This window comes from Rousettus aegyptiacus, unplaced genomic scaffold (assembly GCF_014176215.1).
Source record: "Rousettus aegyptiacus isolate mRouAeg1 unplaced genomic scaffold, mRouAeg1.p scaffold_m13_p_5, whole genome shotgun sequence".
Taxonomy (NCBI): domain Eukaryota; kingdom Metazoa; phylum Chordata; class Mammalia; order Chiroptera; family Pteropodidae; genus Rousettus; species Rousettus aegyptiacus.
In genome coordinates this window covers 28,049,061-28,072,320 of record NW_023416308.1, presented here as the reverse complement: position 1 = coordinate 28,072,320, position 23,260 = coordinate 28,049,061, and the positions used below count along the sequence as shown (strand labels likewise).

The 23,260-nt window shown below is 35.5% G+C and overlaps 1 protein-coding gene across 10 annotated transcripts in view; it reads left to right on the top strand.

The window, feature by feature from the left end:
• Positions 1–23,260, top strand: part of ARHGAP32 (Rho GTPase activating protein 32) — a 272,991-nt gene that overhangs the window by 242,943 nt on the left and 6,788 nt on the right. For all 10 annotated transcript variants that reach the window (XM_036221401.1, XM_036221400.1, XM_036221392.1 and 7 more), the window contains 10 exons: positions 3,218–3,320; positions 4,561–4,705; positions 5,164–5,246; positions 11,777–11,884; positions 12,138–12,283; positions 12,712–12,907; positions 14,438–14,583; positions 18,156–18,227; positions 20,082–20,960; positions 21,645–22,621. In XM_036221401.1, coding sequence (XP_036077294.1) covers positions 3,218–3,320; positions 4,561–4,705; positions 5,164–5,246; positions 11,777–11,884; positions 12,138–12,283; positions 12,712–12,907; positions 14,438–14,583; positions 18,156–18,227; positions 20,082–20,960; positions 21,645–22,621 — 2,855 coding nt within the window. The remainder of the gene's footprint in view (positions 1–3,217; positions 3,321–4,560; positions 4,706–5,163; positions 5,247–11,776; positions 11,885–12,137; positions 12,284–12,711; positions 12,908–14,437; positions 14,584–18,155; positions 18,228–20,081; positions 20,961–21,644; positions 22,622–23,260) is intronic.

The following is a 23,260-nucleotide window of genomic DNA, read 5'->3' as shown; positions in this document are numbered from 1 at the left end:
ACATTCTAATAAGTAACACAGCACCATTGTACTCCTGGCCTGGAAGCCACCACCTTGAGAATGGAACTTGGCTTTTTCATCTTTATTATAGAATGCTTGCATGATAACGGACATATAGAAGGGGTATTATAAATGATTGATAAATGAATGAGTCAATGAAAAGAAAAGAACAGAAATGAAACTAAAACTGTCAAGTAAAATCAGGGGCCAACTCTTGTCATATTTCTTTTAGCTACACTTCCAATCTTAAGGGTCAGCAGTTTTAATTTAAACATTTACTTCTTATCATGTTATACAGTGATATAAAAATATTAAAAGTATAAAATGTATCAGAAGTGTTTTATTTGGAGAGTGTGGGGGCAATTCTGCCTTTTGGCAGAACCATTTTGGAGTTTTCTAATATTATATTTCACTGGGTCATTATTAAAGATGTACTAGAGTGGTTTATTAGATGATTTGGGGAGGGAAAGATGGCTAATAAAATGCCTTTTTAACTAGGATTTTTTTTTGATATGTTGGGTTCTCATGTTGTTTTCTTATATGTTAGTAAAAATGAAACCAGATCTTTTCTATTTTTATCTTCTGATACTGTTCTTCAGTTTCTACTCTTTTTTCTTCAGAATGAAAGTTTATGCTTTTTCATTTTGCTACCTATTTTAATTAAATGCCCTGTTTTTCTCTCAAAATTCTAACTAGTAGCAATGTTCAGTTATGTAATTTTATTTATGAAGCTCCATTATGTGATTGTTTCATAGATGTTCAGTCCTTTTACTTAGGAAACATAAAGCGTAAAGAAACAATGCAGATGTTTTCCATGCAGTATTATACCTGTAGAGGCTTAATCATATTATCAAGGAAAGACTTCCAGTTCCTTATATTTTTAAATTTTGCCTACTTTTGAGAACACATAAGCAGGTATGAATCTAATATCACTTGGTTATAAGAGTCCCAAGAAAGTTATTTATACTTTTTAATGGATGGTAGCTAATTTTTATGAAAATTCTATAATGCATGCTAGGAGAATCTATTAGTACAGAAATAAAACCCTGTACTCTGAATGGTTTCCTTCCAAAGCAAACCTTTTATGTACCTGGGTGAGTTAGCATGCTAATTTGGTGCATAGATAATGAGAGGCATCTTTTAAATAAAAAAAAATTAAAGCCCTGCTTTTCTTTCTTTAATTATGTTAATTATCTCAGTAATCTCTCAATATATTCCCTTTGAAGTAGGTGATAGAAATTTTCCAGCTCCAAATTTTATTATTATACATCTAGTTTGTAGGATTGAAGCCTAATACACTGAGGTTATCATTGATAAAATGATATTAGAAATATGACTCAAGCTCATAATGATATTTTGTATTTTGCATATGACCATGGCATAGAGATTGCTTATAATATCAAAGTCAAGCCACAAAATGTACCCAGCAACTCTGCTTGCCCTTCGTCTCCACCACATAAACATATTCCTTTTCTCATTTCTGAAATTTTTGAACGTTTTTAGAGGTACAAAGCAAATACTTGAAAATGAATATAGTTTCATATGAAAACTAAGATCCCTACTCTGCTGACTTGGTCAGAAAACTGGGTCAAGCTTAACTAAAATGAATTAATTTACCTGTAAATTAGTTCATTTGTTAATTTTGTGCATTGTGTCGGGACAGTGCTTCTGGATTTTGAATATACAAAGATAAGGCATGGGTTTTGCCCTTTAAAAGCAGGACTAAGAAGGGGTAATAGTTGTAAATAAATAATAGTTCAAAATGAAATTGTTCTGTGGGCACCTAGAACATAGCGCAGCTAGCTACCTCTACTTGGTGATACTCAGAGAAACTTGCTTAAAAGTGACAGTTGAGTTGGGTTTTGAACAGCAGCCAAGATTTTTGTGTAAGAAGGTGGTAGTAGAGGGAGAGTCCAGGCCAAGAACATTTTTTTCCTCTCCCAGGAAATCAAGGGACTTAAAGAATGACTGGTTTATGTGGCAAAAGATGAGGTTTCACTTGGCCTAGAATTGAGAAATATGGAAATATGATAAATAAATAAGTGCAAATCGTGAAGGACCTTATATTCTAGGCAGTATGTTGCCAAAGTTAGAAAAAGTTGGCTTTGTACTTAGACTTTTTGATTTAAAAATCTCATTTCTGCCATTTGTTTCCTGCTTGCCCTTGGGTTAAACTTTCTCTTTAAGATTCAATTTCCTCTGTGTAAAATGATGATGATAGAACTTTCCCCATGGATTTCTGTGAGAATTAAATGGGAGTATCTATTGTAAAGCATTTAGCCTGGCAGATAGTACATGATCAATAATACAGCTGCTTTTAAAAAAATAATCACAACGAAGGAGTTTGTTTTAAGTATAAGTTATAGGATCTCGCAGAATTTAAAAGCTAGAATGCAGGAAGGACAACAAAAGGCAGGAAGACCTAACAAAGTTCGAATTTCATCTACTGTAAATTTTTGAATGGTTATAAAATTTTTTTATCATGTACTTTGAACGTTCTTTTCTAGACTGTAGGCCCAGAGTAGCTGTCCATTTATGTCAGATACTCAGTGAGGTAAAGAGAAGAAGAGTACCCTTTTTTCCTTCTTATTGTCGAAGTGCCCTTTATAATGAGCTGATAATATTAAGTCAGAAGGTCAGTAATTAATAATGTAAAGATGGGCAGAAAATTTAGATTTCATCTGTGCGAAATTGCTTTGACCTTTGTATTATGTTACATTTTTTTTTATTGGATAATTACAATTAGGATTGACTATGAAAAGATAAAAGAAATTTTTGAAAGTAAAAAAGTATAGTATTTATAGGCAATTATCTTATTAGGATAAGCATTTAACTTCACATACCCATTTGCTATTTATGAAATTCAGCTGAACAGCTGTTTTTTTTTTTTTTTTAAATCTGGTATGGTGTTAGTAATTCACTTTTGTTGTAACGTGATCTAAAGCCTACTGCAGAAGATGTCAGAGAAACTATCCTAATACTGTATGAGCTCTTTCACTTACCTAATGTAACAAGATAGAGCCAGTTATCTAGTTGAGATCTGAAATTAAGTAAATATGCTCTCCTCATTTTTTGTAGTAGATGAATCTCCACCCCTTGTAATTTTAACTTTACAAATTTACTTTGCTTATGAGAACTGAGATATTCTCATTTTTTGGTGACTTTGTTTCTACTAAATACTCCCAATTTAATCCATGTCTTTAAAAATTCTGTTTAGTACCCCAGGTTCTTCAAAGCTGTACAGCATTCATTGAGAGGTATGGCATTGTGGATGGAATATATCGTCTCTCTGGTGTTGCGTCCAATATCCAGAGGCTACGGTAAAGTAGGAAATAATCTTCATTTGTTCTCCATGTATATTTTCCTAAAGGCCATTTCTTCATTTGTAGTATGAGAAAACTATGTCTCTTGAACTTCTTTAGTACTTCTGTTTTGTCTCTTTACAATATTTGAAGATTTTAGCAAATTGAGTTTGAACCCATGACAACCATGAGAGATGAAATTTACATTATAGTAGAGTTATTCTGTAGTTCTTAATTAAAATTGATGAGAGGGAAACTTTTCTGATCTCCTTTGAAACTAGTTCTGTAGTGTATGCTAAAGTATGTGTTACATATTTCACATTCTCATTATCTTCTCAGATAAAAATAGTGGTATCCTTTATACCAGTGATAGAAATTTTATTTTTGCTCAATCTCATAGATTCTAGTCTATTCTTAATATGTCATTTTTCTTAATTTTTCACTGTGGATCATGGAAATTTACATTTACTCTATAGGGATTTTAATATTCTAATAGACCTCAGAGCTCATCTCTCTTTTCAAGAATATATCTTTGGAAAATACTTAAGTTGATTCTTGTACTAAAGACAGTTTCAGTCTTTAGTTTGACATGCAGCAAGTGCCGTATTTAGATTGTCCATATATACTAATCCTCTAGGTTAAGTGTTTTCATATCTGTAGATTGATAATATTAGTTAATCTGGAGAGTGAACTTAATCTATCTTACTATTCTGAGTACAACTTTTATTTCACTCATTTTAATGCTACAGATTTTACCATCTGTTAAAATTTGATGTTGGCTGGGAGTTGGTTTATATTGTTTCTGGCTTTCTTATTCCTCTACAATAAAGCATTTCTGAACCATACTTCTTGAATCTGAGGAATTTCTGTGCATAGTTGTTCATGGACAAGCTGCCACTCAAACCTAGTTCCCAGATTTTCTAAAATATTAGATATTCATACCATTAGGAATTACAAGTCCTGTTTTCAGATCTGTGTGTTAGGGCCTACTCATTCATATGCATTTCAGAGATTGTGGTCTATTTTAATATTAAAGGGCTTTTCCCTTAATTTCCACATAGAAAAGTGCTTGTCTTATAATCAGACAGACATTCAGTTATTGCTTGGTCCAGATATAACTTATATAAAATAAATCATTCAAAGAAAACATTAATTCACTGAGGTAAAGGTTAATACTTTGGGGCTTTGCTTTTTGTTTTAAAGTCATATACTGCTTTTACCTCATAAAATAATTTTGTGTCTCTTCTGTCTTTGCTAGCCATGAATTTGACTCTGAACACGTCCCCGACCTGACAAAAGAACCTTATGTTCAAGACATACATTCCGTGGGCTCCCTATGTAAGCTGTATTTCCGCGAGCTCCCAAACCCTCTGCTCACCTACCAGCTGTATGAGAAATTTTCAGTGAGTACAAGTCACTTTTAAATCAAGTTTTGTTTAGAGTTTCTTTATGGTTTTGTTCAAAAAGTGTAAAAATTGATTTGGTCATGTAAGAAATAGTCGTATGACTAAAATGGTTCCATAAAAGGAAACAAACAAAAAAAAAAACCAAAAAGCATTCATTGCTAGCTAGTCCATAGTCTTTGCTGTTTCTCCATTTTCATTCTTTTAGTTTCTGACTTTGAGCCACTAATCTTATCACTTTTAATACTGGTTACCATAATAAAGTTTTTAAAAAATTATCATTTAATATATTTCAATGTTCACATAGTGTGGAAACAAATTTACTTCCTTGATCCTATATGGTGATTCTTCATCATTTAGCCTCAAATTGTAGTAGAGTGAAAACTGAATTGTAAGTGAAGAACTTTTATTTTTACCATCAAAGCCTACTAGTTTATTTTGTATTATAATTATTACAGGATGCTGTTTCAGCAGCAACAGATGAAGAAAGGCTGATAAAAATTCATGATGTCATCCAACAACTGCCCCCTCCACACTACAGGTAAACCACATGTCATGAAATACTAGCCAAAAGTAGATGTCAGTTGATGTGTTAAAGTGCTTTTTTCTTTGGGTTTCTATTTAAATTTTCTTGAGAGTTCTAATTATTAACACTTTCCTTTGTTTATACAGTCATATTTATTTGTCTTTCTGTCCTCAGAGCTTGGCACAGGGCTAGGCATTCAATAGTCGTTTAATAAATGTTGAATGAATAAATGAATGAGTGAATGAATGGACAATTGACTATAAACCTGTTCATTAGTGTGTTTGTTTTTTTGAGACACAGAGATATTGCTGACGGTAGTGGTGTATATGCCCACAATTGTGAATACTCGTGAATTGCCTGAATCCAAAATATGGACATACTGCTGGGTGCATGTTTACGTGTTTCTTTTTTTTTCAACCCTCTTTTGTTTTTCAAAAGGTGTTCAAACCACATAGTATTGCAAAATTTAACAGTTGTCTCAGAATTTTTCTTCATGAGATTCTAAGATACTCTGTAAACCTATTTTTTATTTTGGTTTGTTTTAGGTTTTATAGTTGTTCATGGTTTTGTTGTTGCTACATTTAATTTGTGTGTTACTTTAGAATCTCAGAAATATTATTGTTTGTATCTCAGAAGACCAGAACAACATTGTAAGAGGAAAAAAAAACAGTGCATCTTATGGATTTTAGTGTGCAAAAAGTAAAAAAAAAAAAATTAATTTTTAGTTATTGACAAGAAATTAAATTCAGTAGATGTTCTAGTAATACACAAATAAAGTAATTTAGTGCTGATTTTTTCAAAATGACATTGTTTAGATGTATATTTTAAAAATCAGCATTAAATTTGGCTCTAAATCAACATTGAAATATTTAATCAGCATTAAAAATCAATACAGTTTTCAACACTATAGCTATAAACTGATGACATTGAAGAGCCAGAAGGTAGCTTAGCATTGACTCATTCTCCTATTAATGCAGCCTGTGAAGAAGGCGAAGAAATTAAAGAGGTCTTAAGGACCCGTGCAGAGTCAAAACAAAACAAACAAAAACTCATAAGAGTTTTTGTGAAATAAGCTCAAGAAGTTTAGGTACTTAATCCTGATAAAGAGGCTGAGGAGGTAAATCTAATAAATACACAGTATTGAAGAATATCTTTAAGGGGAAGACATATTAACTTACTGGGAAAAGAAACCTAGGGCAGTATAAAGAATATTGGCTTTGATAGATAGACCTGAGTTTGAATTTTCAACTTCATCACTTACCAGCTATGTGACCCCCCCAAACATCAATCTCCACACCTGTGAAAAGAATACTAATAATACCTTCTTAGGAGAATTTTTTTAATGTGAAAATGAGGTCAAATGTGATCCTGATCATTACTGGTTTTTTTTTGTTTGTTTTTTTATGGACAATGCACAAGAAGACAGATTATTAGTTTAAGCGAAGACTTCTTGGTAGTTTTACATGAGGTACCAAATAAATATATCTTTTTCTCTAAATAAATAAAAAAAAGAAAACGTACATAGTTTTTAAAAGTCAAATGGTTTGTAAAGCTGATAGTGAACAATAGCAGTCTCCAGCTCCACACCTTCTCATTCCTAATTTCTGTTTTTCAGAAGTCATTACTTTTAACTCTTCTGGACTTTACTCCTCTGTTTCTAAATAGCATGCTTTATTTTTTTATTTTAATTTTTAGATACTATATTTTGTCTTCCTTTTATGGTTAGAGAAGACATAGCGCTCTTATAACTTACTCTCCCCACCCAGTACCACACAAACACACACTTCCCCTTCTTTCATCTTCATAGTATAGTCATTTCGACATTTGGAGTTAAATCAGTATTCATTATCTGCATTGTAGTAGCCATGTAATTTTATTCACAATTGTACCTATACTAAATTATATTTTCTTTCTGGGATAACTTTGTCTGTTTTGGTGGAGCAATTGCCCATTTGGGGCTTATAAGTTTCTATGTATTATCAACAGTTTACCTCCCAAACTTTCTAATAGAACTATAAATGTTCTCTTTGTGTTTGCAGACATATCGAGCCACCTCTTTTACCTCCATGAAAACATCCCTCCTAGGTCCTTCTGTCCCGGTACTCGGTCCAGGCTGATTGCTCTCCAGATGTACAATGCCACTGTCAAAGCTTTACCCTCATCCTGGAAATCCCCCTTCCTCCCTCCTTCACAAGTTAGATCCCTTCTTTTCTCAGTCTCTTGATGACATTTTTTCTTATTTTTACTCGCTGCTTTTCAGTGCACTTCTTTGGTCGCTCTCGAGAAAGGCATATGGGAGGTAAATGTTTCGAGACTTTGATATGAAAATGCTCTCATTCTACTTTTGCATTTGATTGGTAGTTGGCTGTAGAATTTTAGTCGGTAATTTTTTCCCTGTAATTTTTATGATATTACACCATTGTCAGCTAAGCCAAAATGTTCCAGCAAAGTCAGATATTAGTTCGCCACATTTCTATATGACCTATTTTGCTTTGTTTATATTCACTCTGGATGCTTTTAAATTTAGAAATACTTAGTGGTCAGTTTTCACATTGACTCATCTTGGAGTGGATTCTTTTTCATTCTTTCCTCTGGGCACTCAATGGGCCTTTTCTCTATGGAAACTTCTGAGAAATTATCTTATCTCCTCGTTACTTTCATTGCAACTTAAACTCCATCCCACTTCTCTATTTTCTTTCCCTGTTCTCTTTCTGTCCTTGTTATAACTCTTAAACCAACTCTCATTTTCTCACATTTTCTTTGTCGGTTTCCCATGGATTTCCTCCAACCCATATCTTGATTAAGAAAAATTTTTTCTAGGAACTTCCTTCCTTCCTTCCTTCCTTCCTCCCTCCCTCCCTCCCTCCCTTCCTCCGTTCCTCCCTCCCTCCCATCCCCCTCCCCTCCCTCCCTCCCTCTCTCCCTCCCTCCCTCCTTCCTTCCTTCCTTCCTTCCTTCCTTCCTTCCTTCCTTCCTTGCTTCTTTTCCTTCTTCCCTCATACCTCCCTTCCTTTTTTGTTTCTTCAAATATCCCTACTTTATAGCCTCCTAGTCTTGTTGCATAGATATAATCTCTATGAGAGTACTATTGATAATTATAGGTTTGGTTTTGTTTAAATCGTTCTTTGCTCATTATAGTATTTGCTTCTCCCTCATTTGGCAGCTCACTTTTATTAAGACTTTGCAAAGTTTTCAACTGAATTTTCACAGAAGCAAGAAAGAAAAATCATTTTTTTTAAATTGCGTTTTATAAATGTTAATAGCATTTAACTTAATTATGAATTAAAATAACCTTGCATAAATAGTTATAGAAACACTTTAAGTTGGTTTTAGGTAAGCTTATAATTCAAATTATGTTAGTTAAGGTAGTCGGGGATACCACAGAGAAACCCATTAACCAGAAAATTTATTGTGTCTTGGATACCAATCAGTACATTTTATAGAGAGAATTGAATTTGTGGGTGAATTAAGAGAACATCTGTAAGAAAATACTCTATTACATAGAGACTTTATATGTAGATGTATGTATTACATGTAGGGTATGTATGTACATATATTATACATGTATATATTTTATGGTGAAGTACATATATCCTATGTATTTTATATAAATGAATCTCCGCCATGTGTTAACTCATATATTTATCCCCTGCTGCGTAGTGCATTTCTATCACCTAGTATGTATAATATCTGTATATTATAAACATTGTAACATAGGGACTTTGGAGCCAAACTGCCCATATTAGCCGTATGACCTTGTGTCCTTGGACAAGTTCCTTTTCCTCTATGGGCTCAATTGCATTGTTTGTAAAATAGAGATAATAGTACTTTTCTCATAGGATTGTTACAAATATTAAAGGAAAAGTACTTACAATGAGGCTTGTTAAATAACTGCTATTTATATGACCTAATTATCATTATCACTGTTATCTGTTACGTATATCCCTGTATTTATTTCATTATGTATTTTATCTGTAAACACACACATAAATATAAGTGTATATCTCATATACACATATATGCTGTATTGATAGATATACTTTCCTACTATATTATGTTTATGTACTATAATTATATTTTCTCTACCATAGTATCTATTCTCCTTTATTATATATTTAGATATTTCTCAGTAACATGTAGCTATTTCCCCTACTAATTACATATATAGTTCCCTTGATATCTATATGATCTTTTCTACTGAACATTGCCTATCTTTTCTACTATATATGATATATCATACATATATCCTATTATATATTTCTTAAATATATTATATTACCTATTTTATATATAACTCCTCTAAAACACAAGCTTCTTAAAGTCATGAATTCTGTCTTGTCACTATATTTTCAGAATAGAACTTTGCACATAGTAAATGTTCAATGGTATATATTTCACATATTTTATATGTTTAGTATACTATATATTTTATAACCTCATATATGTATATTTATATATAGGATGTATATCTTAATATTCTCTTTATCTCCTAATGTATATTACCTACCATGTATGCCCACTTGTTTTATATAGATTACTGTCTACACATCTTCTACCTATATATAATCCCTTGTCATGTAGCTCCTGCTATGTAATGTGTTTTTATAGTGTAGCTTCTTCTATATAATTTGTGTGCATATCTCCTACTTTATATATTTCTTTTTATCCAGACTTTTAAATTAAGAGTTTAACATTCACATTTCCTAATTTCTGAAATGTTCTTGAAAAATATAATTTTTAATACTGTTCTTTTATGTGGATGGGCCATATGTTATGTGATTTACCTGTTTATAATCTGTTTATATGGTCAGGGGATTTCCCCCAGTTTTGAACATTACTATGAGGACCATCTATTTAAATGAACCTTGTGGAGAATCTAGATTATTTTTTAGTATAAACACTTGACAGTGGAATTCTTAGAAATCAGAGATACTGAAATTTTCTCCCCAAAATACGGCAATTTCTAAATTGTACTCCATCAAGGTTTATGCAGTTTACACGCTGCTGGATATAAAATGCTCATTTATGATACCGTTGACTAAAATTCTTCATTGGCTTTTAAAAGCATCTTGATAATTAGATATATGAATAAAATGGTAATCTTAGGTTCTTTGAATTTGCATTTTTTGTAAAATACATTTCTGAAGTACTTTAATCTTTCCCTTCATCTACCTGCCCCAAATAATGAAATTTTACATTGTTTTCTAAACATATTTCTTAAGCCTCTTACCTCTACATTATATCCAGGCCAACCTCACTCTTCGTCTTTCTTTCCTTATTTAACTATGTACAAGAGGGACAGAGAATTACCATTTTAGCCATCCAGCAGCTACAGTAGATTCCGTTAAATGAGCAGTGACATTGGAGACAAGCCAACCCTGATTTGAACCCTAACACTGCTTGTCTGTATAACCTAGGCAAACCTTGGCTTTCTTTTCCTTAAAACAGGGAATGATAACCCTGTGCTTGTTTGGGCTATTGTGGGAATTTGATGAGATTCTTTGTAAAAGCACCTTGAACAATGCCTCTAGCTGTCATCTTCCTTTTCTTCTCAAATTCTTGTTAGGTTCATCTAAATCTTTGAGGTTCGTATGTCAACCACAATTCAACTTTTTGACTGTTGCAAATAATAGTCTTAAACATGTTTCCCATTCATGGTCTTTAATATTTTTAATTCGTATACACTCAGCGACGTTTGGAGATATGTGGTAGTTGATAGGTTCTACCTTTGTGTATTTATCTGATTTAACTTACATTTAAGCTGATCATACTTTATTTCCAAAAATGAAGTTTTTTTATATATGTTGTTTTATATCTAGCTCTACCTATCTCCCTCCACTCCCCTCCCCTCTCTATATATATATTTGTTGTTTAAATAAAGCAAAACTAGAATGTATACAATTTACCAGGATAATTAGGATTTGGAGTAGGCTTCTTTTTTAAAGCACATTATTTGCTCAAATAGTCTCCCCCTTGGTGCCTGCTGGAATTTTCCTATTAACTTTTTTTAGGCTTGTGAAATATTTTTGTTTTCTTATACAGAAGATTGAGAAATATCTATATATTTAAAGTTTAAATCCTTTCCTGTTAGCTTGTCTGCTGCAAGTAGAATAGCATATCATTTGTCTAGAAACTAGCTTTTGTGGAGGATTCACTTCACTGGTGTCCTTGAAACTAGATATCTGACAGCCAGGAACAAATATTCCTAAAGTTTTTTTTTTTTTTTTTTTTTAACTAAGACTGTTTTCTCAGAGCCAGTTCTATAGAAGGTTTCATTTTTTGCTGCATCTACCTTAGACATTTTTTTCTCAGTATTCCAGAGATGTAATTATTGTATATAGAATATACAATTTATAATATTCTTCTCACTGCCCTGTAGTAGCAATAATATTCAAACAAAATAGGCAGCACAAAAATTTGCTGGGGTTTCTATGGTTCTTTTTTCGTTTTACCATTGAAAATTTATTGATTACTTACTGGAGTTTTTAGACTCTGTACTGCCACATAATGCTTCTTTTGTTAATGTGTTGTATTTCCTTTTCTAGAACACTGGAGTTCCTAATGAGACACTTGTCTCTTCTAGCTGACTATTGTTCCATCACAAACATGCATGCAAAAAACCTAGCAATTGTTTGGGCTCCAAACCTGCTCAGGTAAGTTAAATTTGACTTATGACTTAAATAGAACCAGTCATCTTAAATAAAAATCTAATTCATCAGCGTTCCTTAAGGACAGTTTTTAAAAGTAAAACTAATCTGTTGTTTCTATGAGCATCTCCCCAAAACAGGCACTGTGAAAGTATGTTTTCTTCCTCTGGTTAGTCTGTGATTTACACGTTAAAAAAATGCCCTTTAAGACTACTGCTGTCTTTGGGACTCTCTAATAGTAATATTGTTTTCCCCACAGATCAAAACAGATAGAATCTGCCTGCTTCAGTGGAACAGCGGCTTTCATGGAAGTGCGAATCCAATCAGTGGTTGTTGAATTCATCCTCAATCATGTGGATGTCCTCTTCAGTGGGAAAATAAGTGCAGTCATTCAGGAGGGGGCAGGTATGGCTCATGTGAAACATGGAAACCTTCTAAAGGAATGGAAACCTGCATTTCTTATCTCAGTTTAATAAATCTGTCTTTGTTAGGAAGCACCTAATTTATAACTAGTTCCCAAAATGCACAATTTAACAATTATTTTGTATGTACTTAGTGAATACTACATATTAGACCTTTTTATGATCTAAGTTCAGGAGACACTTGTGTGTACATGTCACTGCTAGCACCCTGGCATGTCACCCTTATATTACTCACTTAGTATAAAGCCCTAACGCTATTTTAAAAGCTTAATGAAGAAAATCTAAAACCATGCAGATAGATGGATAGGTGGATATACAGATAGATTGGTATACACACACTCACACATATTTGTATTTTTTCCCCATGCAGAAAAGTTTGACTCTCTTCCCTGTTTTTCTTTCTTTCCAAAGCTTCTCTATCAAGACCCAAGTCCCTGCTGGTTTCCTCTCCATCTGCCAAGCTGCTGACATTGGAGGAAGCCCAGGCACGAACACAAGCTCAGGTCACTTCTCCAATTGTGACTGAAAATAAATATATTGAAGTAGGAGAAGGACCTGCTGCACTTCAAGGAAAATTTCATACCATCATTGAGTTCCCACTTGAAAGGTAAAATTCGTTAAATCCTCATAAATGTGATGTCATGGCTATGTGTTCTTTTCTTTTACTTTTACTTTTGAATTTTAATATCGCTATACTGATTTGAGCCCAGTCTTAGAAAAACCTGTTCAGTTGACTATGGATGATACTTCATAACAAATGATTCTTAAAAAGCATTACAATATCATTATCATTTTAAAGAAGAAGAAAGTCATTTGCACAGGGCAAATTGTTAGGAAAAATGATACACTTCCACTATATAGGGTGCAATTTTCTCTCTGAGATACATTGTCCGGAAATTTGTTCAGAAATTCACTATGTTGGAATGGCTTATTCAGAAAGTAATAAATAAATAACAACTTGACATGGGTTCCACATTAAGTTTAGAATAAACCAGTGCTTCTCACAGTGTGAACCTTCAACCAGCTGCACCAGCAGCCCCTGGAAGTTACCAGAAATGCTAATTCTCAGGCCCTACCCAGATTCACTAAATCAGAAACTATGAGGTTGGTGTCCATCAATCAATCTTTTATCCAGCCTTCCAGGTGATTCTGATTTGTACTGAAGTTTGAGAACCCCTGCAATTTACTTTCTCAATATGCCTTCCAGCTTTGAAAATCTGTTTCTCTAAAGAAATGATAACATGGTTTTTGTATCTTTACTAGGATTTAGTAGGAAGACTATAATGTATGTAAGTTAATTTTGATATCTCTCTTGCTCCTTTGGCTATTACACGTGAGTGTCAGGATTTCAATTACCTAGATCAGGTAGTACTAATAAAACTTGAGAATTTATTCTTCCTGTATTTTAGTATGCCTTTTTAACTTCCTTTCACTTCCATGACTAAAAATATCCTAAAAATAAAAAATTAGAACATTCACACACTTTGTCATTCTGAGTTTGTCCTTGGCTTCTTGAATGTATTTTAGCTCCACAATTTTCTCAAAAATCTCTATAGAGTAGTAATCATGAGAGTATTTACTGTGGTACATATAGGCCTGGCTTCCAACCTTGACTCCATCATGTACTAGTTTAATAACATTAAGGAAGTTTCTCAGACATCTTAGTGTCATAATTTCCTCAGCTGTAAACTACATATAAGTTAGCACAGTGCCTAGTATTCAGTATACGTTAGTTATTACTTTTAGTACTTTCCTTCATTTTTGGCTTAAGTCTCCTTACTCACATATAAAATCCTTTTCTCTAACTCTGTTTTATTTTTGGAGTTTTACTATTTCCTATTCCCAAATATATCTTATTCTCACTTATTGCCTAGATTGTGAGGTTAGACCTAAATATGAAAATCTGTATAAATTATTTAGTGAAACTAGTTACTAATATTAAAATCCAGACAGTTCATTTCATGCTTTAGCTCTGTACCTTAGCTGCACTGCGTAGAGTATGCTGTATGGACGGTGGACGTGTACTATTTCAGTTGCGCGTCTCCCGGCTGTTTGGTTCTTTCCATCATTTGTTCATTTTCCATAAGTAAAGATCGCCCTTTGAATATCCTGATACAGATCATTTTCTCTCTCATAGGAGGAGACCTCAAAATAAAATGAAAAAATCTCCTGTGGGCAGCTGGCGTTCTTTTTTCAACTTGGGGAAATCATCATCGGTTTCTAAACGGAAGTTGCAGCGTAACGAGAGTGAGCCTTCAGAGATGAAAGCCGTGGCCCTGAAAGGTCAGCGCCCTTACGCCTTCCCTGCATGCCGCTGCTGCCAGGGCACTTTGCACGGTGGGCCCACACTTCTCATGCGGTCGTGGCCGTTCTTCCCTTCCTGTGACTACGTATTCAATGTACTGTTATCACACACTTCAGTATGATATGTCCACAGTCATGTTGCTACATGTGACTTGTCTTCTTTACCACATCTTTACCCTCAAATATATAAATTATACGCAAATATGTACAATACCTAATTTCTTAGAGGAGCTATATAGATTATATATTTTGCGAATGCGGATAAAAATTCACAGTGTATTTGTAACATCATCTGTATATTGTTGGTAATAACAAAACTGCTGTGGTGTTTAAATTTATTAATCTATATTTTTACAGATACATAAAAAGACAAAATCATGTTTCAACATGCCTTTCAAGTTTATAACTTTTATAATCAAAGATGCTATCTTTTTCCCTAGATGACTCATTGATGAGAGTATTTTATTGGGTAAAATGATTCTATTACTGTTGTTGGAAATACTTTTTTAAAAATAATTTTTTATTTTTTAATTACAGTCGACATACAATATTATATTAGTTTCAGGTATACAACATAGTGATTAGACATTTATATAACATGAAGTAATCATGCCAATAAATCTAGTACCCATCAGACACCATACAGTTATTAAAATATTATTGACTATACTCTCTATGCTATACTTTACAACCTCATGACTATTTTGTAACTATCAATTTGTACTTGTTAATCCCTTCCTCTTTTTCACCCATCCCCCTCACCACCCTCCCATTCGGCAACCATCAGAGTTTTGTCTGTAACTATGTGTTTTGTTTCTGTTTTGTTTGTTTGTTTAGTTTGTTCTTTAGATTCCACGTGTAAGTGAAATCATATGGTATTTGTCTTTCTCTGCCTGACTTTCTCCACTCAGCACAATACCCTCTAGGTCCATCTATGTTGTTGCCGATGGCAAATTTCATTCTTTTTTATGGCTGAGTAATATTCCATTGAATATATGTACCACCTCTTCTTTATCCATTCATCCATTGATGGACATCGGTGAGTGGTGAGAGGGTTCAACAGAGAAACAGTGGCTTCTGCCAATACCTCTAAAAGAAAGCTGCCCCTCCAGGCCTTGCCTTGAAGCCAAGCAATTTAGTTCCTCCTTGTATGTCTCTGGGTACCTTTTGAACTGCTGCCCCAGTGTTGGAGTTCAGAGCAAGTGAGTCCATCAGCAAGTCAGTCCATGTGTGGGCCCTGTAAACAGAATGCCTGACACTCCAGCTGTCCTCCATCTCACTTAGCCAAAATCTCTACTGGTTTTCATAGCCAGAAGTTATGGAAACTTCTCTTCCCGGGACTAGAAATTCAAGTTGGGGAACCTGGTGTGGAGCCAGGACCCCTCGCTCTTCAGTGGGGAAACTGCAGCTGAGATATCCCTCCTGATATTTAACCACCACACACAGGTTTGGGATCATCCAGTTTCATGTGTCCACCTCGCCTACCAGTCTCTACATGGCTTCTTCTGTATGTCCTTAGTCATAGGACTTCTGTTTAGTTAGACTTCAAGTGACTCTTAATGATGTTTGTTCTGCAGTTTAGTGTAATTTTGACTTGATCATGAGAGGGGGTAAGCACAGCATCCACCTACTGTGGCACCTTGACCAGAAGCCAAAAATACTACTCTTAAAAAGAGTTTAAAACCCATGTTCTACTGATATTAAGAGCTTTTGCATCTAGGAAGAATAATAGTACTTTCTTGTTAGGTAATGTTAGAAATATAATGTTCGGTTCATGAATTTCTCATTAATTTAGTTTGTAATTGTGTGCTAAGCATGTGCTAGATATTTTGATAGCAGCCTCTGCAAACAGAAAGAAAATTAAGACACTGCCTCTGCCTTCAAAGTAAGAAAATTAGGGCACGTCCTCTGCCTTCAGAGTCTTACTTGGGAAATCATATGTGTAAGAAAATAAATTTCATGCTGAATCAAAGCTATTGATATAGAGGTGTGTTCAAGATAGTTATAGTAGAAATTGTCAGTCCATAAGAGGAGAGGAGCTAGTGGTCAAAAAATATAACCTTTTACCTGGGATTTGAAAAATAAGTAGGACTTTCCATTCAGGAAATGGGAGCAAAGTGTGTGCTTGTTTGTGAAACAGGGAACTATAAAGTATTTGGGTAGTATAGTACAAAAAGAAATTCAGATCATTAGCATCCTTGTATGCTTGCCAAAGAGTTTTGGTTTTGTTCTGCATTCTGTGGGGGCTTATTGAATGGCTTCAGTATGTAACATGAACAGATTGGGTTTAAGAAAGATGACTTCAGCAACAGTGGAAGGAATATTTGGCAAAAGAATAAGACTGAAGGCTGGACAATAAGTTAGGAGACAGTTACCCTTATACAGGCAAGAAACGATGAGTGTCTGGAATAAGCAGTAACAATGGGAGTAGGAAATAGTATTGAGAGGTATTTAGGAAGCAGAATCTACAGTGGTGGGTAACCAAATGATTGTGAAGGATGACGAAAAAAAAGGGGCTCAAAGATACTTTTCAGATTTTGATTAAAGAATAAGAGAGAAATAAAATACTGTGGTTATTTTGGACATAGAGAATTGGACATGTCCAAGAGGTGATTAGTAGTATGAGTCTAGAATTCAGTAAAGGTGTTTAATATAACTAGAAATACATTCTTGGACGTCATCAGAAACAGCTAAGAGTGAAAATACTAGAGATAGGTTTTATGGCCCAAGGAGAGCCTGTTGAGTGAGAGACACATTAGGGGCTGAATACTGAAGAAAAGCAGTGTTTAAGGATGGGAAAAAGTAGTGAGTGTTGTCATGAAGGGAGAATGAGAAGAAATGATTAGAAAGGTAGGCAGAGAGCAAAAGACAAGTGCTATCACCAGAAATAGTGGAGGAGGGATTTGAAAAGAAAATGTCAGCAGTGTTGAGCCCTGCCAAGAAGTGAAAGAGGATGAAGAATGTAAATCAGATTCAGCATGTATAATTAAAGTACCTGTGTTGGTTTAATAGGACTGCCATAACAAATTGCCACAAATTGGGTGGTTTATTTTCTCACAGTTCTAGAGGCTGGAAGTCTAAAATCAAGGTGTCAGTAGGGCCATGTTCCCTCTAAAGGATCCAGGGAAAAAGTCTTCCTTGCCTCTCCCATCTTCTGGTGTCACCTGACATTCCTTGGCTTGCAGTGGCATCACTCCGACCTCTGCCTCAGTCTGTTCGTGGCATTCTCCTCTGTTTCTCTGTGTCCTTTCTTCTTAAAGGGACACCAGTCACTGGATATAAGGCTCACCTAAATCCAGTATGACATCAGACTGGTCTTTAGGAAATATAAAAGGAAGACATTTTTTAATTCATCTCTATTTTCAAGTTTATAATTCTTCAAAAGAGATTTTTCACATAGGAAACCATTTGAGAACAACACATTATATAATATACTAAATTGAATATGCTAATCACTCTTGGAAGTTTAAATATGTATAGAAAAAAGCACTGCTCCCTTACACTGCGTGTGTAACAATGAATAAAATTTCACTCTGTTTTTGAATCTTAAGGTGGCAGGGCAGAAGGAACCCTTCGTTCAGCTAAAAGTGAAGAGTCTCTTACTTCTCTTCATGCAGTTGATGGTAAGATTAAAAGCATTGATCATTTTATTCTATAACATATTTCATAAAAGAATACAACAGTTGAGAATATTTTATAAATATGTGCTTAATAAATAGGCTATAGACTATCATTTCTTAAGAATACTAGTACCTATTTAATGTTGTCCATTGATGTTTTAATATGGTACCAGTTTTTAATTTCTTCACTTTTGACATGATTGCTATTCAAATTGTATAAAAATTGGTGAAATGTAAGGTAACCATTTATATATATTAATGCCCAGTGAAAATTTGTATTTCTTTCTTTAGATTTCACAATGAGGGCAAAATGTTGCAAAGTATAAAATTAAGCAGTTTTGATATTCAGACCAGTAGACTTTTGTTTTGCAAGTGGATTAACCAGATGTTAAATTTGATAGATCACATTGATTGTAGGATGTCCTCATTATCTGAGGATAGTTAGTACCAGAAGAAGGCAACTTAAAGTGAATCTGCTTAAAATGGGGATCAAAATTTTATGCTATATATAGTGCAAAAAGGTTTGATTGTAACTTGAAAAACAAAATGTAAAAATTTGAAAATAAGTTTGTTTTAGCTTCTATTTAGTAAAAGAAGGTTATATTTGTAACTGTTTACTAATTTTTAGAATGAACAAAGGATTACTTCAGTGCTGACTTGGAAGGAAATAAACTTTTTGACAAAACCATCTAATAGCAGATAGGACATCTTTTACTTCCTGTTTGGCTTGTGCAGCAGGATTGTAAAGAAGGCCCTTTTTATAAAAGTTATCAAAAGCTACATTCATTTCCCAAGGGCCTTCCTTAAGTTGTTGATGTTCAAATCATGCTCTTTTGAAGTACCCTGGGATATCATTGTCCTGGTCAATTTTCTCATCTCCATTCAACTCTTCCAACTGCCACATCCTCATTGACCGATGGCTTGTGATTGAAGAAATCCTCGTATATCACTTTAGTTGGGTGTTTATCATCTTAGGGGTTTTCCAGGATATTCCATTTCACTACAGTTAAGAGAATGCTTCACAAAACAATGCAGTGGGCTTGGTAGGTGCCGATATTAGGCAGAAACTAATGTTCGAGTAGGGATTAATTTTATAAGTGGCCACTGCATTAGTGAATGTATTTATGTCAAAACAGTTTCTTCCTCTCTATAGTACCTTTTCACTATGACAATTCTAACTGTAATCAAATGCTGAGATAGAGTACTTTTAACAATTGAATGTTTTGCAATGTTGTAAAATTATGTAATACTCAACCACTTTTTAGGACTCTGCCTAAGAAACTTAAAGCCTATTCTTATTAAGGGGAAAAAAGTAAAATTATTTTTAAGTATCTGAAAGAAATTCCTTATTTAAATATATGTTAATACTTTATGGGATTGTAGGGACTTTTTAATTGAGAGTTTTATGTTTTTAAAAATTTCAATGTGATGAGGATTTTTCCCTACCAAAAAAAAACAAAAAAAAACCTTCTGCTGCTGTATGTATATCCAAAGTACTATTTAAAGTGATTCATTCTACTTCATCAGTCATATGTGAAGTCAGTGATAAAATACACAAATAAAAATGAAAAACTTGCCTAAAGTCACAGCAGGAGTCAGTGTTGGACTATTAATAGAACTTAGGAGTTCTATGTCCTTTTTGTCACTGAAACCATCAACTGCTACATTCTCTGATTATATCAAATGTGTTCGTTATTTAGCATTTGGTTTAGAAGTTCCACCTATGTGCCCCAAGAGACAGTTACTTGAGAGAAAATGAGAACTAATATTTTCTCACCCTGTGTGTACTCAATAGGTGACTTGTGGTATTGTGATCCTGTGACAGTCATACTTAGATATTGGTTTCCATTTTACCAGGTGACTCGAAGCTGTTCCGACCCAGAAGACCCAGATCTAGCAGTGATGCACTGAGTGCCTCTTTTAATGGAGAAATGCTGGGGAACCGCTGCAACTCCTATGACAACCTGCCCCACGACAATGAAAGTGAGGAGGAAGTGGGGCTGCTCCATATTCCAGCTCTGGTGTCTCCTCATTCAGCTGAGGATGTTGATTTGAGCCCACCGGACATTGGAGTAGCCAGCCTGGATTTTGATCCAATGTCATTTCAATGCAGTCCTCCTAAAGCTGACACAGAATGTCTGGAAAGTGGTGCTTCCTTTTTAGATTCCTTAGGGTACTCCAAGGATAAGTCAAGTATCAATAAAAAGGATATGGAAGCAGGTGGTAGCCAGTCTCAGACTCCAGGAAGCACTGCAAGTTCTGAACCTGTCTCTCCTCTTCAGGAGAAACTGAGCCCATTCTTTACCCTGGACTTGAGCCCAAGTGAAGAGAAATCGTCTAAGCCATCGTCATTCACTGAAAAGGTTGTCTATGCTTTCTCTCCAAAGCTTGGACGGAAATTAAGTAAATCACCTTCCATGAACATATCTGAGCCAATTTCAGTAACCCTTCCTTCTCGGGTGTCAGAAGTCATTGCTACAGTCTCAACGACAGCAGCCCAGACTGCATCTTCTCCCTCCTGGAACAGAAATGGTGACGAAAGTGCTGTCATAAATAGATCCCCCACCCAGGTAGGAAAGGTGAAAACAAATGAGAGAGAGGCCCGAGAAGAATGCGAGTCTGAAGCCCAGCCCCTGGACCAGGTGGCTGCTGCAGAAGTAGAATCACCAAGGAAGGAGGAGCAGTCTGTCTCAAGCAGTCAGAGTAAGGCCGTACCTTCTGGACAGACTCAGACAGGTACCATTTGTTTTCCTCCATTCTTTCCTTAAGCTAAGAGGGATCTTCAATCCTGTGTGCCATCTGTGCCTTTTAAGAGAGAAATTCACTCCACAGCTAGCCTTTAATCAAAGAGAATGTGTTTCTTGGTGGTGCTGATGGTTCAAAGCCCTAAATTAAAATCAGTCAAACAGGAATGCCCCAAAAGGCCAGTGGTCCTGCTTCCAAGCTTCATAAAGTCCCGTTGTCTCTTTGGACAGTCAGAATTCATGGATAATTTTTTGCACAGCTTCGTAGCTCTTGATTCTGTTTTCTCTGCTAATAAAATATCTATATTATAGCCTTACAAGTTAACCAGCCAGCCTACACCATCAACTGTAAAAACTATTCTTAACCATCTGCAAGCACTTGAAGCTTGTTTTCTAAGCATTCTTTTCTGAGCCAGATAAGGGACCTGCTTTTTCCCCCCATCTCTATAGCAATTCAAGAGGAGATGTTAATCCTTAAACACTCTTGTTTTAATTTTCCTCTGAACCAGATGTGTTTTCTACAACATTTGCATGTGGGATAGAAGATCGTGGATTGCCATTTTGAAATATGGAAGGCACCTATTTTTTAGTGATCAAATGGGGAGTGTTTGGCTTTCCATATAGGATAACACAAGCTACCTTTTCACTCTCATTTTTTTTCCCAATTTCCCACCAGGAGCAGTTATCCATGACCCCCCTCAGGATTCCGTTCCTGTCAGTTCAGTCTCTCTTATCCCACCACCGCCGCCTCCGAAAAATGTTGCCCGCCTGTTGGCACTAGCGTTAGCTGAGTCTGCACAACAAGCCTCAACTCAGTCCTTGAAGAGACCAGGGACTTCCCAGGCTGCTTATACAAATTATGGAGATGTAGCAGTGGCTGCAACTGAAGATAAGCTGCCTAGTTCTTACTCCCATGTTACTCAAGATAAAGCCTGCTTTCCACCTGACAGGCCTTCAGAGCCATTCCACCTCCAGAACAGTGCATCTGGGAGCTGTGACCAGCTCATGCCAGACACAGCAGCTCCTGGGGATCGCACACATTCCAGTGCAACTGAATCTGGGGAGCAGCTCCACCAGGCAGACTTCCTAGGGAGTCAGCCCCATCAAACCTATTCATCTGGGGACCCAGAAAAGGCCAGAATCACTTCCATTCCCTTAACAGACTCTAAGTCCGATGATCACATAAGTTTCCCCGAAGACCAGTCGAGGAAGACTGTCATGCCGACTGTCTCCTTTGCAGATCAGGACCAGTCTCAGCTGCATTTCTTCAGTGGAGATCAGCCCCCTTCTTATCTCGGTGCAAGTGCAGATATGCCCCATCCCCCCTCAGAGCTTGCAGATAAATCTATACCGTCTAATTTGCCTAAGGACAAAATCTACCCTCCTTCTGGGTCCCCTGAAGAGAACAGCAGCACAGCCACCATGGCTTATGTGACAACTGCTCCAGCAACAGCTGAAATGAGCACCAGGGAAGCCAGCTGGGATATGGGTGAACAACGCACCGCAGCTGATTTTGCTGCCGCCACCCTTCAGCGTCCTCACAGAACTAATCGCCCGCTTCCCCCACCTCCTTCCCAGAGATCAGCAGAGCAGTTACCAGTGGTGGGGCAGGTACAAGCAGCCACCAATATAGGATTAAATAATTCCCACAAGGTAAGAAGGGGGGGAAGTCAGTGAGATGAAATACACTTTTTCCAAAGGTATGTCACTTTGCATCAAGAGAGTGTTATCTTCGAGTCAGATGGGACGTTTATTTTTAAGTCCTCTGGCAGGTTTCCATGAAACATTTCCCATTTGAGGTTAAAATCTGCCTTTACCTTGATGCTGTTTTTTCTCTGAGAAAGGAACAGTTATGCAATGACTGTACTTTAACTATACCTGCTAACTGCTACCTTCCTAAAGCATATAGACAGTTTCTTCATAGCAATACAAAGAGATCGTGATCAAATGAGTCAAACTGGGCATTAGCTGTCAGGGTTGCAGGGTTTTTTGGTCCCCCCGCCCACAACTCCATCACTGACTCGTGACTTTGGGCAAGTCATTTAACCATCCTCTTCCAGTTATTCATGTCTGCCTAATGAAAGTGCTTTAGTCTCAAGACATTTATAAGACTGCCTTGCAGACTTTATAAAAGTATGAGATCACAGTGTCTTAGGACTTTTGTTATTTCCTTAACACTAACCAGAAGATTGTTCTGTGGTGAAATACCTCTTTTGATGAGAGAATGTTGAATGCAGAATGCTAAGGTTTCTTCCTAATTTTCTCATATACCAAAAGAAGTGCTTTAGGTCC